This window comes from Lepidothrix coronata, unplaced genomic scaffold (genome assembly GCF_001604755.1).
Source record: "Lepidothrix coronata isolate B3197 unplaced genomic scaffold, Lepidothrix_coronata-1.0 Scaffold236, whole genome shotgun sequence".
Lineage (NCBI taxonomy): Eukaryota > Metazoa > Chordata > Aves > Passeriformes > Pipridae > Lepidothrix > Lepidothrix coronata.
Window position 1 is genome coordinate 782,492 of NW_016690416.1, and position 20,021 is coordinate 802,512.

At 44.2% G+C, this 20,021-nt stretch overlaps 1 protein-coding gene across 5 annotated transcripts in view; it reads left to right on the plus strand.

Moving 5' to 3' along the window:
* Positions 1–5,822, plus strand: part of FSTL4 (follistatin like 4) — a 199,749-nt gene extending 193,927 nt beyond the window's left edge. For all 5 annotated transcript variants that reach the window (XM_017834624.1, XM_017834626.1, XM_017834625.1 and 2 more), the window contains one exon: positions 2,313–5,822. In XM_017834624.1, coding sequence (XP_017690113.1) covers positions 2,313–3,015 — 703 coding nt within the window. In that variant the 3' untranslated portion in view covers positions 3,016–5,822. The remainder of the gene's footprint in view (positions 1–2,312) is intronic.
* The last annotated feature ends 14,199 nt before the right edge of the window (positions 5,823–20,021 follow it).

Genomic DNA, 20,021 nt, shown 5'->3' on the forward strand with positions numbered 1-20,021 from the left:
TCAAAGACAGGAAAGTGGAACAGTTATGCTTTATTTGTTTGTTTGTTTAGTTGTCTTTTTGCTTGAATGTGATTAGTTGGCTGTATACAGATTCCATAAGAAATATTAAATGTAGGTTCTTGTCTATAATTTCCCGTGTGCAAAGCTGCAAATGCTGTGCCTGATTTCCTGTTGCATTTGTTCAGAGCCAGATCTTTGTCCGTTCTCACTCACCCTCAGCCCAGAAAAATAATTGCTTGCAGTCTAATGAGACTCATTGAGATCATGTTCTAAACTCTCCACTCAGAAACAATGAATGGCAATACCAGCATTTCCCAGGAAGGTGAATATTTAAGCAGTCTCTTCCACGAGCCAAAAAATATTTGTATGCAAATATTCCTGCATATGTATTTCAACTGCCTCTTATTTCAGATGGATATCTAGAAATGTATCCGCTTTTATTGGTTCCCAGGGTAGCTTGTTGTCTGTTGAAAACTCTCCAAGTGCAAGTTTTGCTTTGCGATTTCAGATCACAGATTTCATGCAAGGGCTGTGCCTCTTCTGCAGCTGTGGGCACATAAAATACATCCTGACCCACTTCTTTAAATGAAAGTTTATGATAAGAACCATTTCTTAACTTCTTCAGGCATTCGGCCAAGTATTAAGGAAGTCTTAGGGAAAAAAAAATGCTGTAAGGGAAAGCACTTTTTAAAGTGTACTTAAAATGCACTCATCCAGGAGAAATACAAGTGTCATATCCAATTTCCCCACACACAGTGCGCTACAGCTCTCCACTGCAGATATTTTGTGAAGTCTCTAATGGAGGGGAGTATAATGGGGAAATGAAAGGCTTAGCCCAGTGATTTTCATGGGATCATTCACTGCATTGGCTCGTTCCTCAGAAGTGAAATCATTGCTGTGTCTCACTGACAGATGGATTAAGAATAAAGAAACAAACCCAGTGTTTCAAGCAAAATATATACTGTCTGCACGCAAGCACGTCGTCCTCCACAACTCACAAGGCAATTTTACATCTTTTGGGGAAGAGATACAACACTAAGCACTCACTTCATTTCCTTCTGTCTGCATTGAACGGATGAAAAGATGCTCGATGTAAAATTAGTTTTTGTAAGCCAGTGCCAGTGACCTGTGAATCCCAGGAACACAAACAGGCTGTTTCTATGGGCTCTCTCTCTCAAATTAAGCAGAAACCTTTCCTGGCTATTCCTGACCTTTTCTTGTCTTCAGCAAAGGTCAGATCTGCTGCAGCATATATCTTTTACAGAACATTTATTCTCTGCTCTCTGTTTCCTGCCCTGTCTTGAGACAGAAAATCAAGACCCCTTATCTTCAGGGCACCCTGGTTATGTTCCTCAAGAAATGTTTTACACCTTCCCTGGGCTGCCAGGGTGGTGTTTAACACAGTCTGCTCTGCACCTGAGCCTTGCCAGCTCCTGCACTGTCCCCAGGCACCACTGGTACCAAACACACATCACGGCTCCCCTCCGCTGCTGTCATTTAAGAGATGAGGTTAGACATGCTCTTCGTTTGGTGGTTATACATTATATTGTATATTTATGATATTATATTATATTTATATATTATATTATACTATATTATATGTAGTTGCTCTCTGGCCCCAGCCTGGCAGCAATATGCTTTATTTTGAATGTTTTTCTACTTTGGGATTTAAGGCGTGAATATATATTGAATTACATCACTGTAAACGTCAGACAGATTAAATACAAACCTGGTCATTAGTAGCCTACAGAACACCCAAGCCTTGGCATCATTCCTATCCCAATAGAAAAACATTCAAAATAAAGCATATTGCTGCCAGGTTGGGGCCAGAGAGCAACTATATATAATATAGTATAATATAGTATATAAATATAATATATAAATATAATATAATTTAATAAATATACAATATAATGTATAACCACCAAACGAAGAGCATGTCTAACCTCATCTCTTAAATGATAGCAGCAGAGGGGATCTGTGATGTGTGTTTGGTACCAGTGGTGCCTGGGGACAGTGCAGGAGCTGGCAAGGCTCAGGTGCAGAGCAGATTGATTTCAGCTCTTGGAGATTCAAATGCCCGAGCACATATTCAAACTTCCAGGATCAGTTTGCAGATTTGAACTGAAATACAATATATCCCTCCTTTCAGGATGTTTTAGAAGCACTAAAATACAGAAAAGATACAGCATTATTCCACACACTTCCCAAACCAGCAGGATGGAGTTTCCTAGTTCTGCTGACTTCCCTCTTTGCTCCAGCGTGTCCCCGTGTCTCCAGGGGTGACCTCAGTGTCTCGTTTCCCGTTGCAGGTTCGGCTTCATTTTTAACAGATCGAAGCCAGCGGTTCACAAGATTGACCTGGAGACCGTGACCCACGTCAAGACCATCAGCCTGCGGGCGCGGGGCTGTGCTCCACAGGCCATGGCCTACACCCACCTGGGCGGCCACTACTTCATCCAGTGCCGGCGGGGCCGCGCGGGCGCCGCGTCCCCCCAGCTCATCCTGGACAGCGTCACCGACGCCGTCGTCGGCCCCAACGGCGCCGTGTCGGGCTCCCCGCACGTGTCCCCCGACGGGCGGTACCTGGTCAGCGCCGACGGGGACAGCGGCAGGATCGCGGTGCAGGCCCTGACCGTGCGGGGGGAGATCCGGCTGGTTTATGACTTACAGACGAACACCCGCGTGTCCGATCTGACGTTCCAGCCCTCCTTCACCGAAGGCAATCAGTACTATGTATACGCCGCCTCACATCGGCAAACGGATGTGCTTTTTGTGGAGCTGTCGACGGGGAAAATGAACGTACTGAAGAACTTAAAGGACCCTATCGCATCCAAAGACTGGCCCTGGAGCAGCTACAACAGAATTATGAAAGACAGTGGATTATTTGGACAGTATCTCATTACACCAGCTAAAGATTCATTGTTTGTTATAAACGGGAGGCAAAATACGTTACGCTGTGAGGTGTCGGGTGTAAGGAGGGGTAACACAGTGGTCTGGGTTGGGGAGGTATGAAAGGGCAGTAGAGGTGGAGCCTTCAGCAGGCAAGGACCAGTTGGACCTTTACACTGCAACAGATGAGCAGTAGCATTGTATATTTTTACACTGGGAAAACAAAAAGAAAAAAACAAAAAACCCCCTGTATAGGCTTCATGGTACAACACTGGTCTACTTGCAAGTTTTATAATATAAGGTATGCTCTGCTAATAGGAAGTGGTTTTGAAGGGATATTTTTTATTTGTGGGTATGATTTGTGGTTACGAGAAAAATGCTGGGAAACAAGTAATATCTCCACTGAGATATCGTATAAGCCACGAAACCCAGTGATTCTGTAGAACAAAACAGGTTTTGACTTTCCATACTGAGGAGCTTTTGTGTTATGTCCAAGCCATCAGTTTTCTTCCCTGCATCCTTTGCCTGTTGGCTGCACTGGCTGCCCCACCCCAGCACGGGGAGGCTGCAGCAGCGAGGACTGCAGTGAATATTCCCCTTTGGATGATGGGGGGAACTAAGCATCAGAGCAGTTTTCAACCCAGAGAAACCTGGGAGGTCGATTTAATGAAAGCTGATGTGTTTCCTCTGCAGGATGGCTTTGGGAGGATGCACAGATGTGGTTTCAGAAGGAGGCATCACAGAAATAGTAACTGTCAGCTCGCTCGCTTCCGCGCTTAATTTTGCTCTTGGTCCTACTGAAGGCAATGGGATGAGTCCCCCCTCTTCCAGTGCGTGTTTGTGTGATTGTGTTTGAGAAATTTGCCATGAAATATCCAGGCCATTACCCATCCAAGCCTGGGTAAAAGCCAGGAAACACTGAGGTGGGGAGGGGTCAGAGTTTGTAAACAATTTTGTTGAGAAGGTGGTGTTGGTCTTTCAGCAGCTCGCAGTGCTGTCAGTTTGGGCACAATATGCAAAATCTGCTCTTTTGGGGGCAGAGGATTAGTTACAGTTATTCCCATAGGAGACAGCAACACTTCTAGACATCATTGGTTTCTCTCATTAAATATTTAGTAGCACTGAAGCCCCTTGGTTCTTCATAAAATAGCAGTTAAAATGACAGGCATTATTCTAATAGAAACTTCAGTCATTTTCTAGTCATAGCCTTAATTGCCTATTTCTTTTCAGAAAAACCAGGAAACAATTCTTCTTTGTGATTTTTTTCTCTTCATGTTTATAGTACACTTGTTTATAGTCAATTATCTTTTAGTTATGAGCAAAGACATTCATGTAAAAGCGGCTGAAGCATCCAAGAATGCAACAGCTGGCATTGAGAAATTTCAGTCGAGTTCCCATAAAAACACACAGCCATTTGCACACTGGGAAGATATAAAAACTTTTCTAGTTGCATTTTTGTAACTTTCTACATCCATCACCATGAGGGAATGAGGGCAAGAGCAGCTGTGGCTCGCGGAGCCGGGTGAGCAGCAGTGCCATCGGAGAGGTTGTATCCCCTGTGCCACTTGGAAAATGTGGTCTTGAGGTGGGTCAAAACTCTCTGAAGGTAAATTTTGGAAGCTTTGGAGCCACCTGTTGGCCTTTGGAAAGATCCAGCTCATTTTGCCAGTGACCTTGTTGCCCAGAGTTTGTACAAAAGCTGCTGCTGAACACATCCAGTGATAGGTAGTGGTGTGGTAATTATTTTCCTCCACAGATGCTTAAAGTCACCCATTTCACTCCACACACAGAGGGATTTTAAGCAAGAAGGATGCTTAACACTGGTAATCTTTGCTTTAAATGTTAAACTTTACCAGAAGAGCAGCATTTTAGCATGGCTGTAGACCTGAAGTGTTTTAAACCATTTCAGTTCTATAGAGAATATAAAAATCTGTTCTGACAGACGAAGAAGGGGAGCTGAATCCTATGAATTCATTAAACATGGAGTCCTTGAAATTGCCCTTCAACTCCCACAGGCTGAATGCTACATCTCTCTCACTTATGAGCCATAGGGGTTAGAAGAGACTCTTCCATCATTGCAACACAGACATGTGAGACAGATGGGCATAGCCCTCCTTTAGCAATGCATGGTGTCCATGATTTTCTACTCATCCCATTAGGAAACATACCCATGTCAAGGAAAGGAGAAGACCAGCTTTGTAAGTACCTTTAAATATGCACAACTCCTTTCTTGAACAAAGCTGTATCCATCCATTGCAGCCATCCTAAATGTCTTTTACCAAGGCCAAACACTGCTCTCGTGTTACCTTTTATGACTTCTTGAGTATTTTGTTATGCCTACGGTACGTTTTCCCTGTAGAGACGTTCATTGTGTCATAGATCAAGCAAATATTACTTTTTTAAGAATATTTAAAACAAAAAAAAATCTGTATATATCTGTTCAGGTAAATATTCTTGAGGCTGGTTTATATATAGGCTGTGAAAGATGTGTAACAGACCTCACTTCTCCCTGTTTGTCTCAAAATATTGGAATAGCGTTCACTTGAAAAATCCCACTTGGACCTTCCAAAGATGTTCCCTTTCTTCCCTCTTCAGCCCAAGTTCTGGTGATGTGTTTTTCTAAATTATCCTAATGGTTATATATCATCCTTAGAAAATGAACTACAACTTAGATTGTCCACACTCCTTGTGAACAGTTCCAATGACAGTCAAATCTGACATTAAAGTGCTGCACATTTGTTACTCTGATTTTATTTTTTTTTAATGACACAGAAATTTTATATATATTCAAAAAAATGTTTCAACTCATTTTTGCCTTTCAGCTCTGTCAAAAAGAGACTGCATTTCCTGTGGGCAGTTTCTTTTCTACTCCCTTTGTGTTCTCTACCAATTCACACTTAATTCCTAGTTAATAAATTATTAATTAATCATGGTGATTTATTGAAATTAATCTAAATTGAATTAATGACCTTTTCATTATCCTATACACTCGTGTCAGTAGGGTGTTCTGACACCAGGATCATGGGAAAAATAGTCCTTGGTTGCCAGTAGGACTCCAATGCCAGGATCAGATGCATTGAACATTCATCACTGTATGATAGAAATACTGTTTTGTCTTAGTATTTCTCTCAATATTTTCACTTTCTGAACGAGTGAGAATTTTTACAGAACATTTTACCTATGCACTGCCTGTTTAGAAACCATCCACTTTTAATTTGGAAAGAACCCCTCACAAGTTACTTAAGTTGGAATCTGTGACAATTAACATATTCTTATCATTAAATACTTGGATTTATTATTTTTTTTACCACTGCAAAAAAATCAACAGAAGTCCCCAAATATTTTGGTGGGCTTGCCTGCAGATGGGTGGGAGATGGGAATGGTAGGGTGGTTTGGTCCCCCCCTGCAAAAGGGGCTTCATGAAAGGGCTGTTGAAAAACACTCTTGCCTGGAAGGATTTGGGCTGTTTGGCTGCAGTGACCTCCACAAACACAGCTCTGCCCAGGAGGAACACCAGTCCTGATGACCCGTTGACAGGTACTTATTTACTTGATTTATACCATGATTAGGCCTTAATTACCAGAGTGCCTGCTAGCGAGCTGGGTGCTGTGTAAAACGGATGGAAAGGTCAAGATCTCAATTCTGTGAGGAGATAATGGCTAATTCCCTGTCTGACCCTACAGCAGGTCAACAAAACGAACAGGAACACAGGAACGGAGGCTGGGAGAGACTTGTGCAATAACCTGGTTATTCCTAATAGATATGGGCATGCCCTCATGTCTGGCTATTTTTTTCCCTAAGACCCCCTTTGTTCCTCCCTGTTCAGGGTTTTAAGTGAACATCCCTCAGGAAACAGGGACAGCCCCTCTGTGAACCCCCAGGACCCACCTGAAACCTGCCCTGCTTGCTGCACTCGCTGCTCTGCTCGTCTTCTTATGATGAGCAAAAAAGAAATAAAACCAACAAAAAAAAAAAAATAAATAAAACCAACCAAAACCCCACAGTGCAGTTGGGTTATGGCAAACAAAGCAGAGATCAGTGTTGTATTCACCTCTTCCAGTGGTGCTGCTTGCACACCAGAGCTGATCCCCCCCAGTCAGACGGGGGGTTGCGAGTCGTATTTTCCAAATACTTGTAGTTGAGAACAAAAAAAAAAAAACTGAAAACCAAACCAACCAAACAAACAACAACAACAAACCAAAAAAACCACAAAAACCTAAAAACCACAACAAACAAACAAAAAGAAACCAAACCCAAACAAATAAAAAAAACCCCACAAAACCCCCAACAAAATCTCACATTATTTTTTTAACCAGTTCCCAATCCTAACTTTAGAAGAAATAAAAAAAAAAAAAAAGGAAAAGAGCCCTGCTGTGGTGCTTCTACCATGCAAATTGCCACAGCCCAGAGGCTTGTTTAATTAAGCACTTCAGCACTAACCCTTGGCAGTGTGTGGTGTCTTTGACACTTGTCCAAAGCCATCAGATGAAGGCAGCGAGCACAGCGAGAGCAGAGAACCAGCTGAGCCTCGGAAGCAAGACAAGCACTAAATCAAAGGAGCAGCCCATCCCAATTTGCAAAGGTCAGAGCACTGGCATTTCCAGAAGTGTAACTCCAATTCCTGGCTCAGTGACACGTTCCCTGTGCCATCCAGTGCCCAGCCGGGAGCTGGTTCCTCTCGGATGAGGAGAGGGTGTGAGCCCAGCTGGCACTTCACCTCCTGCAGTCCCGGCAGAGCAGGGGGTGGAGAGTTACCTGGAGAGGAGTTTTCTTCTTTCCTGCAGGGAGTATTGCTGAGGGAGAGTTTTTAATGTTTTATTTAAGGCTACAGTAAACTTAATGGACTTTCTGGAAAGTGGAGGGAAAGTTCTGTGGAGGAAAGTTCATAATTTCTGCAGAGGATTTGCTTTGAGGGCTGGCAAAGCCTGATCTCATCTGGGTCAGGCAGGGGAACCACGCTGGAATCTTCCTTTTCTTTAAACAGGTCCAAAAAGGCTAGAAAAGAATAATAAGGCATTGGTTAGTAATTTGGGATGGTGAGGTTTTTTTAACAACAATTTTCTACTTTAAACTCTCCTCCTTTCCAACACAGCTGCTCCTGCAGGCCAGTCTCTCCTGTGCTGAGGCTGTTCTGAGAGTAAGGATGTGGAATTTCCCTAAGCTGCACATCAGCCCTATTTTTCAGACAGTCCCACACGAGCAGCTGTATTATATTTTTCTGTATTTGGAATGTTGTACTGGGCTCCAGTCTTATTTTTATATGGAATCCAATATAATTACTTTAAAATATAGTATCAAAAATACTGGTGGACCACAAATAGAGGCTGAAAACTGGCTTATGATTTGGGTGGGAAGGGACCTTAAAGCTCATCTCGTTCTGTCCCCCTGCCACAGCAGGGACACCTTCCACCAGCCCAGGTTGCTCCAAGCCCCATCCAACCTGGCCTTGAACACTTCCAAGGATGGGGCAGCCACAGCTTCTCTGGGTAACCCTCTCCCCCACCCCTTTCTTTCTCGTGCCTGGTGTGAACAGTCCATATCCTGCCAGGCAGCTCCAGCCTGTTCCCCTGATCAGTCCCGGGCATCGCGTGCTGTGTCCAGCTCAGCCGAGCTCCTCCAGGAGATGCCCCACACTGACACAGACAGCAAGTGCCAGCCAGCCCCGCTCCCTCGGCACTTTTCCAGGTCCCAGGCTGGCTCAGCACAAAGTCAGCTCTGTGTAGAACACAACCTCAGCTTTGAAGCTGGCTGGCTGTGGCATCCCACCGCTGGCACACAGGATGCCAGCCTTGTCCCACAGCCAAAATTACTCAGTGTTTTCTGTCTGTAAAATTATTTCAATCCACTGGATACATCGGCTTCTGTCTGATTTCTTGAGTAGATTTCATTTTCTCCAGGCAAGGCATTTTCTCAAGCCTGAAAACTCTTTATGCATTTTTTTTTAAATTTATTTTTTCTCATCTTCCTATTTTTTAGTGGAGGAAGGGGATGCATTCACATTTGTAGACAACATCCTGATGTGGCATTGCCCTTTCTCCCCTCACACATGGAAAACATTGGCAGAAATCCCAGTGGGTCCAGGCAACTTCCAAAACCAATAGGGCAGATAGGACATTGTTCCCCCAGCACTGCCAAAGCCATCACTAAACCATGTCCCCAAGTGCCATCTCTGTTAAATCCCTCCAGGGATGGTGACTCCATAGCCTGTTCCAGGGTTTGACAACCCTTTCCATGGAGAAATATTCCCTAACATCCAATCTAAATCTCCCCTGGTGCAGCCAGCCAACATCATGCCTGGTACTGGTCCTACCACAGCTCATTCTGGCATCAGAATTTCTCCTAAAAGCAATAGGTTTGTCCTAGGTGAGCTCCCAGTGTTCTCATGCACAGTGTGCTACTGCTCCCAGTGTTCTCATGCACAGTGTGCTACTGCTTTATACTTAAGATTAGCCTGACATGTCTGTGTATTTAATTTATAATTTTGGCTTGGGAAAAATTAGTCTGTCTTTACGTGGAGCTATTGTAACGCTGAGACACAGATGGCTAATTATCAAAATGTCTAAGAGCATCTTTGTAGAAGTCCTAAGGCAAAAGAAAAAAAAAAAAAATACTTTTGACAAGCATTATTTGCTGAAACAAATTCCGTTTAATTAAGACATGAAGTCTGGACTGAAAGACAGCCCAGCTTGTCAACAATATTAACTGCAGCAGACACTGCTAGAGGTTATGCTTTGCATTAAGGCTAAATGGTAAAGGACAGGAGCTTTGTAAAGAATTCCTCAAGTTTCCCTGTATAACAAAGCTGAGCTGGTTAATTGTCTTGAACAATATTTTACTTTAGAAGCTCAAATCAATGCTGATGAAAACCCCCAACGTGACAGCTTTGGAGGCTGAAATCCTCTCTGTCCCCTAAAAACTCCTTTCAGCAGCACAGGCTGTCCTCTGTGCCCTGCCCCAAGGTCTGCAGGGCCCTGAGCCCCCACAGTGGTGCGTGTGGGAGCACAGGGGCTGTGTCAGCAGGACCATCACCACTCATGAGTGCTTCTCATGCCAGGCTGGGGGTTAGAAACCCATCCCTCCTTTAAGCACATCAGCAGAAACCGTGGCTCCCTCCCAGGGATGTGCAGGTTGCTGTTCCCCCCCGCGCCAAGCCAGGCTCGTTAGTCATGGAGGGGGTGTGGGCAGAGCCAGCAGCTCAAGGTCTGCACTGTCCCATATGGCAGGAAAATTATTCAAGGAGAAATTATGCAGATAGTCAACATGTTCAAGCTGCAGTGAATTATGCTGAAAACATCAGCACAAGTAGCAGTCGATTTGTGTTACGGTCAACGGCTGCGGTTCCCTTGTTTTCTCCTGTTGGAGGCCCCGGGGGCTGGGGGGTGTCAGGGATGCTCCAATAAACCCCCTAAAGCTACAGCTCCTGCACTGGGGTGTGACAGCACTTGGAAGTAGCAGGGAAAAAAGGTTTAGTAGTAACAGCCATCATGCAAGGGACACAACACTTCATCCACTGGCAGCTCATCCCCGAGTCTCTGGGACGTACCAGAGGGCAAGTGTGGGAGGAATAAGGGCAGCAGAGAAGGTGCTGGGTTTAATTCCTGCAGTTTCTGCTACAGGCTGACCCCCAGCAGAGGACCAGGGGGAATGGCTTCCAATCAACAGAGGACAGGGTTAGGCTGGATATTAGAAAGAAAGTCTTCCCTGTGAGGGTGGTGTGTCAAACATCCCTTCAAAACATCACCAAAGCAGGAGGGAGGCTGACAGAGTCGTCACATAACATCAGGTGATGATACAGAATCATCTTGTGTTTATTTGAATCCTTCCAGCAATAAAAGCAAACCCACTGGCTGTGGTTTGAAAGTGTTTCTTAAAGTCAGTCAAACAAATCCCTGAGTTACCATCTGCAACAAACAGAAAACAGACTTGCTATTAAGCCAGGCCATAAATATCATTTAAAAGCAAAGCTGACCAATAAATTAGGGGCTGTGGTGGCAATGGTGTTAATGCAAGCTGGGAAGGAGAGGCTCACTAGGGGCAAATAATGTATTTGTGGTGTTGCAGGAGAGAGGCAGCTGATGGAGGGTGGTTGTGCAGCACATACTGCTCATAAACCCTTCAGAGCACTGCCAAGAAACTCACCATTGACGGGCAAGTGACAGCCAGGACGATTTACACTCCCTTTCACACCTCCTTAGGAAGGCTGAGAGGGTCTAGAACATGCTGTGAGTCTGCTGAAAACTCAGTGTCAAGAAAAGCTGTGGGTCACCCAGCCCCAGGTCCAGGCTGCTGGTCCCCAGACCATCAACAAGGTGAATATGGCATCTCCTGTACTTTACTGTGCTTTCACCTCAGAGGGAAAATTATTTGCTCAATGAAATTTAGGAATGGCTGTAGCTGTTCTGGAGCTGGGAGCTGAAGGAGCACAGGAGCTCTGGCCCCAAGGGGGGAACGGGGGGTCCAACCCTGCATGAGGCAAGAGGGGGGCTCTGGAGCCACATCAGTCACTGGGCAGGGTCACTGTATCCCAAAGGTGGTCCATAGGCACCCCAGGGCAGGAAAACTGGTTCCACTTCAGCAGAGTGTCACTACATGAACATGTGAAAAGAAGCGATAAAAAATAAGGAAAGTTTAGTAGAGAATTTACAGAATTTAGTAGAATTTACCATGCTGTCAACTCCAGCAATATTGGCATTTCAATTCATTAAAAGTCTAGACAAATTAGATGTTTGTATTCATTTAAAATAATTTCTCCTCTTTGACCCAGCTTAATTTATCATATTACGTCTTTCTGCAGCACTTGGGAGAGCTGCTGTTTGAATGAACCCAAAGGAATGTATGAGGGAAATATTAAGTAGTTGTCATTAACAGCAGGGTCCATTAAAACCCAGCACCACAGCTTCCCTACAGCTATTTTTGCCAAGCCAAACACAAACTATTCTCCTACAGATGTAGCATTTGTGTTTCTTGCTGTATTAAAGCCGAGACACCTTGTGACAGTGTTTTCATGAATAACACATGTATCTCAGGATTTGAATAGCAGTCACTGCAAAGTAAAAGCAGCAGCAGAGGGAAATCCCTCACCTCAATATAAACTAATTCTTAGTCAAATAATATTTACTCTCTTTTTCCTAATAAAAACCTCCCATGTTCCTGCCATTTTGTATCCGTATTTTCGGAATTTTATTTTTATGAATAGCTACATTTTGATGGTGAAAAGAGGCTGAATAATCAACAAGCATCTACCCAAACATTCATATCTTCAATTTTGGAAAGGAGGGGTTTTTTTACATCGGACCTGAGTCTCCTCTGACAAGTCCAACACAGAGTAGCATTTATGCACTCCCTCAGAGTTACAGGTAACCCATGAGTAAGCTTCTCTCATAACTGCATTATTCATTTCTCCATCATCAGAAATAGATAGTGTCAGTGAAGGGTACATAAATTATATTTGTCCAGCAGGCTTAAACAAAGAAGGCATCCTGCCAAGGGTTTGGTATCTTCTTTTTAAACAACATGTATTAATGGGGTTGTCAGGTGGGCAGAGGATAAGGAAAAGATACAGGACTTCCACAAGATCTGGAGCAAATCAAGGACAGAATGGAATAAACTGGTGAAGGCAATACAAATCTTAACCACAGCTATCATCACCTCAAAAGATCCTCTCCAGGATGCTCCCCTGGTAGGTGCCAGCAAAAGCCATTACTATAGTTTACTAATAGAGCACACACACATGTGGATCCTGCACTGGGAAATGGTGTGGATGGGTGGATGGAGAGAGAAAGACAGACAGACAGACAGATAGAAAGATAATCAAGTGGCTTTCTGAAGATGACACGAATTTTCATTACATTTAGCAGGCAGGACGTGGCATGCAACAAAGGATGTTCTTTCCTCTATTTTTCCCACAGCACAAAGTCTGTGGTGTGGAATTTCTGCTGTTTCAGCCCTTCCTTGTTAAAAGCTTTTTACAGAAGACTTAATTTAAATGTACACTTGTGCTGCTCCTGCTTTCCCAGGCGAGCAGGTTGACTGGTAATGTCACAACCACCTTCTGTCGACTGTCTGGGGTGTTCAGGGGGATCTTTCCATGTGGCCTGATTTGATTTCTGCCTGAAATCCACGCTCCTTCCTTTGGGTGACATCCAGAAAACACCTGTGATTTTTCATTTTGAAATACTCTTTGCAGCTTGCTGCATGCTGGCTGGAGAGCCAAGACATCCCTGGGGACATGAGTGACATCAGCAGGAGCCATTTGTCACAGTGACTCAGAACATTGCAGGGTAAGACGTGCATATCATCAGTACAACAGGAGGGCTCTCTTGTTCTCCACATCAAGCAAGCGGGACTTTCTGTCCCAGACCCTCTCACCCCACGCTGAGCATTCTTTGAGGAGCAACCCCAAATGATGGACTCAGCTTCCTTCACCCCAACCCAAGAGCCTGCAAGGCTCAGGTCAACAAGACTCAGCAGCCAAATTGCTGAGAGCAGGAGAGGTGGCACTTTTTCTGTCTTGGAAGCAGAATAGTCTGTTAAGTGTGGAGAGGAGAATTAGTTAAATACCAGTAAATAAACACTGTTATAGCTAAACCTACAAAGGCTGGACTCTGCTTGGAGCACCCCTGTTTGTTCTGTGCTGCAACACCTCTGGCAGAAGATGAACCCTGTGGGAAGGGGCACAGAAGAGATGTCACAGCAGAGGGGTCTCCAGAGCCAGCTGGACTGTGCCAGGTGGGCAGGCAGAGGGACAGGCATGCACAGGAAAATATCTGTAAAGGAAAGCCCCAGCCCAGTGAGTTCTCCCTGGTAAGGCTATTGCAGCCCATCTCTAAACAGGTCTGAGTGTGAGTAGAAGTTTCTCTTCATGCTCAGTAGCAGCTCAGAGCTCAGAAAGAAACCTCTGCCATACTGCCTTGTAATATAATCATACATGTGTAATATCTGAAGATCAAGACCATCTCTCTATTAAATTAGATAACAAATAATTAGATAATTTTAATTTACTCTATGAATCTTCTAGAGAGTAAACTGCTTACACGCAGCTAATGCAATAAACTTACTTTATAAGCAGAGAGCAGCATCTGTTACCATGAGGAGTCTGCAGCACACATTAGGATTCTGGGCACACTCAGCCATAGTTAGAGTAAATGTATCATTAAGTTGGTATCCTTTCCTATTCAAAGCACACTTTTCAAGATTTATGTACTGCAGACAATGAGATAGCAGGAGAATCAACTTATGCTCAACTCTTCTTGCATTCAGCCCCTGTCCCATGGCAAGATAACGTTAATAAAAAGGGTAAGACAGAGCATGGAAGTCAGGTCACTTCTATATATGGGAAATACAACCCCAGCCCCACACACATCAAAGGCACAGCAAAACAGAAGCTGTGCTGAAAGAGTACCTTTAAGGTCACAAAATCAAACACTTCATCAAACAGCCTTCCTCCCATACACACACAGTTGCAGGGAGCATCCCAGGCCTGTGGGCAAAACCATGAGTTAATATGACTTCTAAAAGTTCTTAAATATCTCAGCTGAGTGTGTGCAAACTGCACTTTTTCCAAAGGTTTGCAAACTCAACAAACTGAGCAAATAGAAGTGACAGGAAGGGTTGTTATTTGTAAACAATCTACTGTGCCATGGTTGTGACACGTTTATTCCAGATCCAAGGGGTGCTATGAAAGATCAACAACTATGTTTTCAGCTGGGCTAAGCACTGTATTCACAGGGCACATGTCAATCCAAACACTTAACCTTTTTCAAAGCTGCAACTACACCCCATTTTCAACAGTGACCAGTGATTTCTTAGATGCCCTCACTGTTTGAATGGGGAAGAAGCCTGTTTTTTGGAGGATGGGTGCCTTATTGCCATCGACACAGCTTGCCTGGATTTCTAACTGAACTGGCAGCACAATATAAAAATAAAGCCAAACCAGCCGAGCAATGCTATTGTGCATCTTAGCAGTAATAGGAAACCACATTGTCCCTTCAGGCAGATGAGCACAGCACTGAAGATATCTCCTAATGTCATTTATGTGAAAGTTGCATTTTTATTATAAATTAATCTACCATGTCAGTCACACATGCAAGCCCTGTCCATGGTCATCACACACGCCAAGAAAATGAGCCTTGCTTGCTTCTCCATTTTGCAGCTGCTGACTTGCCCTGTTTGAGGGGAACTCAACAAGGTAGGATTAATGGGCAAGGGTCTGGTAATAAGCAGAATTTATCTGTCTTAGTGGGAAAGAGGGACAGCCCCTGGCAGGAGCACGGGGCTGCATCATCCGTGTGCTTGCTGTGGGTGAAACCACTGGAATGTCCATGGCAGGTTAGTTGGGAAGTAAGACTATTGTATCTGTGCTTTCACTTACCATCATGGGCTCTTATAATCCCCCTTTTCTTCTTTTTAGAGTCTGGGGCAAGTCCCAGTGAGAGTCACTGAGTGTATGGATGGTTTGTGTCAACACCTTCAGCTTTGTGCCAACACCTTCCCTGCAAAAAGATTAAAGGCTTTGGGAAGAATGAACTTGAACATCATGAAGCAAAGCTAAATAAATCAACACAGGGGCCTCACCACAGTCACCTACACAACAAAGTCCCCTGCTATGATGTATGTGGTGGAAGAATCCAGCAGGCAGTTGATTTACCCTTCAAGACAGAACTACTAGAGAGCAACCCTCTGTGCCAAGCTCCAGATAAGATGCAATCCAAGTTCTCTGGCTGCTGGAAGGTGTCACTTGCTCTGTGTAAGGGCAGAGACGGTGACATGATGAATGATCATGACAGTGCTGGTACAAGGTCACTCTGAATTGCTCTACACCAGCACTGGAGCTGACTGTGGAGCACAGGGGCCAGGGGAGCAGAAAATATTCCACTGAAGTCTTGGAAGCTGTAGCCCTGATTATGGACCAGAGCCCTTGGTTATATTCAGTGCTATACTCAGCGATGAACTATAAAAAGCCTCTTTTTCTGCCTTCTAATGATTATTCCAAGCTAGACTAGAAGTTAGCCAAAATTCCTGGGGCTTTCAGCATCAAGGAGCCAATCCCTGCATATTCCTTCTCTTTGCCCAGTGGATGGGAAGAGCCTGTGGTGTCCTGTGTCCTTCTCCAGGCAGGTACCCAGAGAAGCAGGTGGAGGAACTGTACACAATTCACTTTGACAATTCACTTTGACTCTGACCATGAGTTTTCAAAGTAAAATTCAACTCACGTCTCACTGGGAACTCAAGGTCAGTGTTTGTCGACGTGCTTTATATAGGAAAGAGGCTATTTTTAATCTCATTGTTCTTCTGGTCCCAAAAATCTTAGAATCATGGAATGCTTTGGTTCAGAAGGGACCTCGAAGATCACCTCATTCCATCCCTCCTGCCATGGGCAGAGACACTTTCCACCAGCCCAGGTTGCTCCAAACCCCATCCCTCCTGGCCTTGGACACTTCCAGGGGTGGGGCAGCCACAGATTCTCTGGCAAAATACAACTCTTCCACCAAGAAGTCAACCAAAAACAAATTCACAGAAAACCTCCAACAGCCCACACTCTGGAGCATGGCAGACACCTCTGTTACTGTGGCTGGGGCTTATGCCCAGCTGTTGAGCTGGACTTTGCCTGTGTGATGCAGAAAGAACCACGAGGGAACACACTGAGGGCTGGATGGGTCCTTCTGGGAGAGTGTTAGGGAAGATGTGCATCCACAGCCCTGAGCACAGCACATCTGGACTGACACTGGGCCTGAACTTGTTCAGCTTTAGATAGTCCACATGTTAATTCTGTGACCATAATGCTCTGACTGTGAAAACTGGTTTGAATATGGGGCTTCACCCTCCAGATTTGGCTCAGTTATCTGTGGTTGGGTCAACAGGTGTAGAAACATATGTAAAAGAACTGCCTTAAAACAGCTTTCAGCCTCATGAGCCATTCAGAACAATGTATATGATTCCTGTATGTGCAGAAAACCCTGTTGGAGCTGCTCTGTGGGGAAAGGAGGGAGCAGCTCAAGATGCACTGAAAATCTGATAACTGGATTAGGCACAAGAAAGCATTTCCTGAGGGGGAAGAATCCACATCTTCCCTACTGAGAAAGATTTCTAAACCAATCTCATTTATCATGCATTCATTTGTTGAGTAAATATTCATAATATATAAGTGCTGGTGTCACTTTAATATTCTGATTAGCATGGTACATCGTTTCCTCTGTCTGGATAATGGTGAAAGTCATGCTAATCGAAGTAATGTTGTGTGTCAAATGATACAGAGCTGATTTACTTAAGACTTGGATGTCTGCTCCAATTAACTTCCAAAGCAAATTGCACTGAAGTTCCTTTTTCTGTCTTTTATGAAATAGGATACATAAAAAGTATGAGTTACAGAGCAAGTCTGCCAAAGTTCTCTCGTATTACCTCCTGACACATCCACTGACCTTCAGCCAGTTCCAAAGCAGAGAGAAGCCTGCAAAACTCATAAGAGTTATCCCCTGCTCCTGCAATAAATTCATATCTATTTGCAAACACGAGCTCAGTGAGCTGCCTAGTTCACATCTCAGGCTTTTCTGGGCACTGCACAGCTGGTACAGCAGCAGCCCTTGGAGAGAGAAAGAAACTGTACGTGGAATAAAGGATGTGAGAGATATAAAGTCCATATGGCTCAGTGAAATCAGATCATTGTGTCTAAATTGCTTCTTTAACTGTTGCTGGATGTGTTTATAATCTACTTTTACAAGGCACACAATAAAGCACCACTCAGTTGGGTTACCATTGAAAGCCTGACCTTATTAACAGCCCCTGTATCTTGTCGTGTGCACTAACACATTACTGCAATATATTGTGCTGCTCCAATATTTTTGCACTTCAGAAGTGCTTTTGAAAAGTAGTTTACATGACAATCAAGGACGTAGTTCAGGCCAAGTGAATGGAATGAATAATGAAGTACAAGGAAACAGTAGCTGGGCACAGTGAAATCAGAATTATTTTGGCCACATCGGTTTCGAACGAATTGAAGTCAAACCAAATATTCAATGGTTGCAAAGATATTACTTGAGAATAAGGCAGGGGAAGCACGAAAGACTGGAATCCCAGTTAATCTGATTTCTGAACAGCAAATTACCAGTTCAGTTGCCAGCACACTGCTCGTATCTCAAATCCATAAAAATTAACTGTAGGAAACCTTATTCAGGCTCTGACTCAAAACACAGCCCAGGCTGTAACTCCACACTCAAACCTAAATCCACTCACACTCGAACCACACGAGCTCCAAAACACTGAGCACTTGTTCACAGTGCAGTGATTTTTCAGGTGAATTTAGATACAGGTTTCAGCACTTTGCTGAGTCAGCTCTTAGCAGCTCTCCTGGCCTTGCACAGTCTGTAGTGTCAGATCCCAGGGAAGGGTTTGTGCAGGATCTACAACGTCTGAGAGCAAAGAGGGGATGAGGGGGTGCAGGTCCCTGGATCCTGAGGGGCTCAGCTGAGAACCACCACCACCACTATGCCCAGAGCCCCTCCTGCTGCTGCCCAGCTGCTCCTCAGCGTTTAGTGCCACTTTAAATTCTCCTGGTGAACCAGAAGCACCTGAGAAGGAACAAGTAAATATTTAATCTACTGTCTGAGTTTTAACAGGTAGTTCTGGGGAGAGCTATTGAATTTTTATTGGGAGAGATGATTTGTGCTTGGAATATTAGAACACGGTGCTCACTCAGGGATGTTCAGAGCAGCAAACTCTCCCTAGAAATACTTGAATTACCAACATTTCAGCTGGGTTTTTAATGACTCTTCCTAAAGTGAGGGGACTTTATCAGTATTCATGGAACGGGCCGGCGGGGGAAGCTGCGGTCGGATCAGTGCCTTTTCAAAGCCAGGACTGAAGCTGATTCGCACCGTTCAGTCACCAATAGCAATATCAAATACAGGCTAATCAATAGTGGCTGACGGCTCTGGAATAGCTCTGGTGATGCAGACGTGCACCAGGCCACGGGCTCTGTCGGAGCATCGGCCACGCAGGACCCGCGATCCCATCCGCTCAGCTCCAGCCACAGTGCCCGGGGAGGGCAGTGGAGAATAGAATCGAGCCTGAACTTCCTTATTTTTAATTAAGTCAGTTCCTCGGGTTACCTTAATTGAGCAATTTGTATTTAATTTCCTGTTCGGGGGGGAGGAAGGATCGGGAGGAACAGATGTTGCCCCCTGCAGTCTGTAGAACACAGAGAGCCGTGAAAACTCATCCGTCCACCTGATTGCTTTTTTATTAAGTGGCACAGATGCTGGGAAGGTGGCAAGAACTGAGGTATGTCAAAACATTAACTTCTGCTTTGGAGGTTTTTTTCCCCCACCATTCTGCTTTGAATTAGCTACTAAAAAATAAGATGGAAAATAAGGTAGTAAACCTGCTTTCTCTCTTCCAACCTTTGAATACACAACAAACATCTGGTTTTGTCTTTTTTTTTTTTTTTTTTTCTGAGAGAGGAGTGCAACTAGGGACTTTTTGCAATAACACACTGATTTTTCTAAAGGATGTTTGGGCAAAGGCTTATTTATGTACTTCATTGGTTTTTCTGTTTCTTGTAGAAGTTCAAAGTCATAACAGCTAAAAAAGGTGCAGGACTGATTTAATACAGGCTGACATAAATGCAAGTTTTGGCCACGCTATTCGAACACTTGTCAAATGATGTAGCATTGTGATGTATCCTCTGTGCAGCTCGGGAGGGGTTGCAAATGCACAGATTGCCTTGGGTTGCAAAGCAGAAAGAACAGGCTCGATTTTGCACAAAATGGGGCAGGGAGGGAGGAAGGAGAAGGGAAATTCTTCAGATCTCTGAAGAATTTTTTCAGAATTGTCCAACACATTAATAGATTCAAAACATGTAAAATTCTGTAGCAGCAGGTATGGAGGTTACCTGGGGAATGGCCTCTCCTGAACATGAAAATATATTGATCCATCTCCAGAGTTCTCAGGTTGTGGTCAAATTGCAAGTCCAGTCACTGTGAAAGGAGGGGAGCTGAGATCCTGAAGGCTGAGTCTAAAGGGAACACTGAGGGCTGATCCTGAAGCAAAGCCTCAGCCATCATTTTGGTGTGGCTAAAATCAAATTAGGTAGACCCACAGGATCACACAATTATGGAATCATTTAGGTTGGAAAA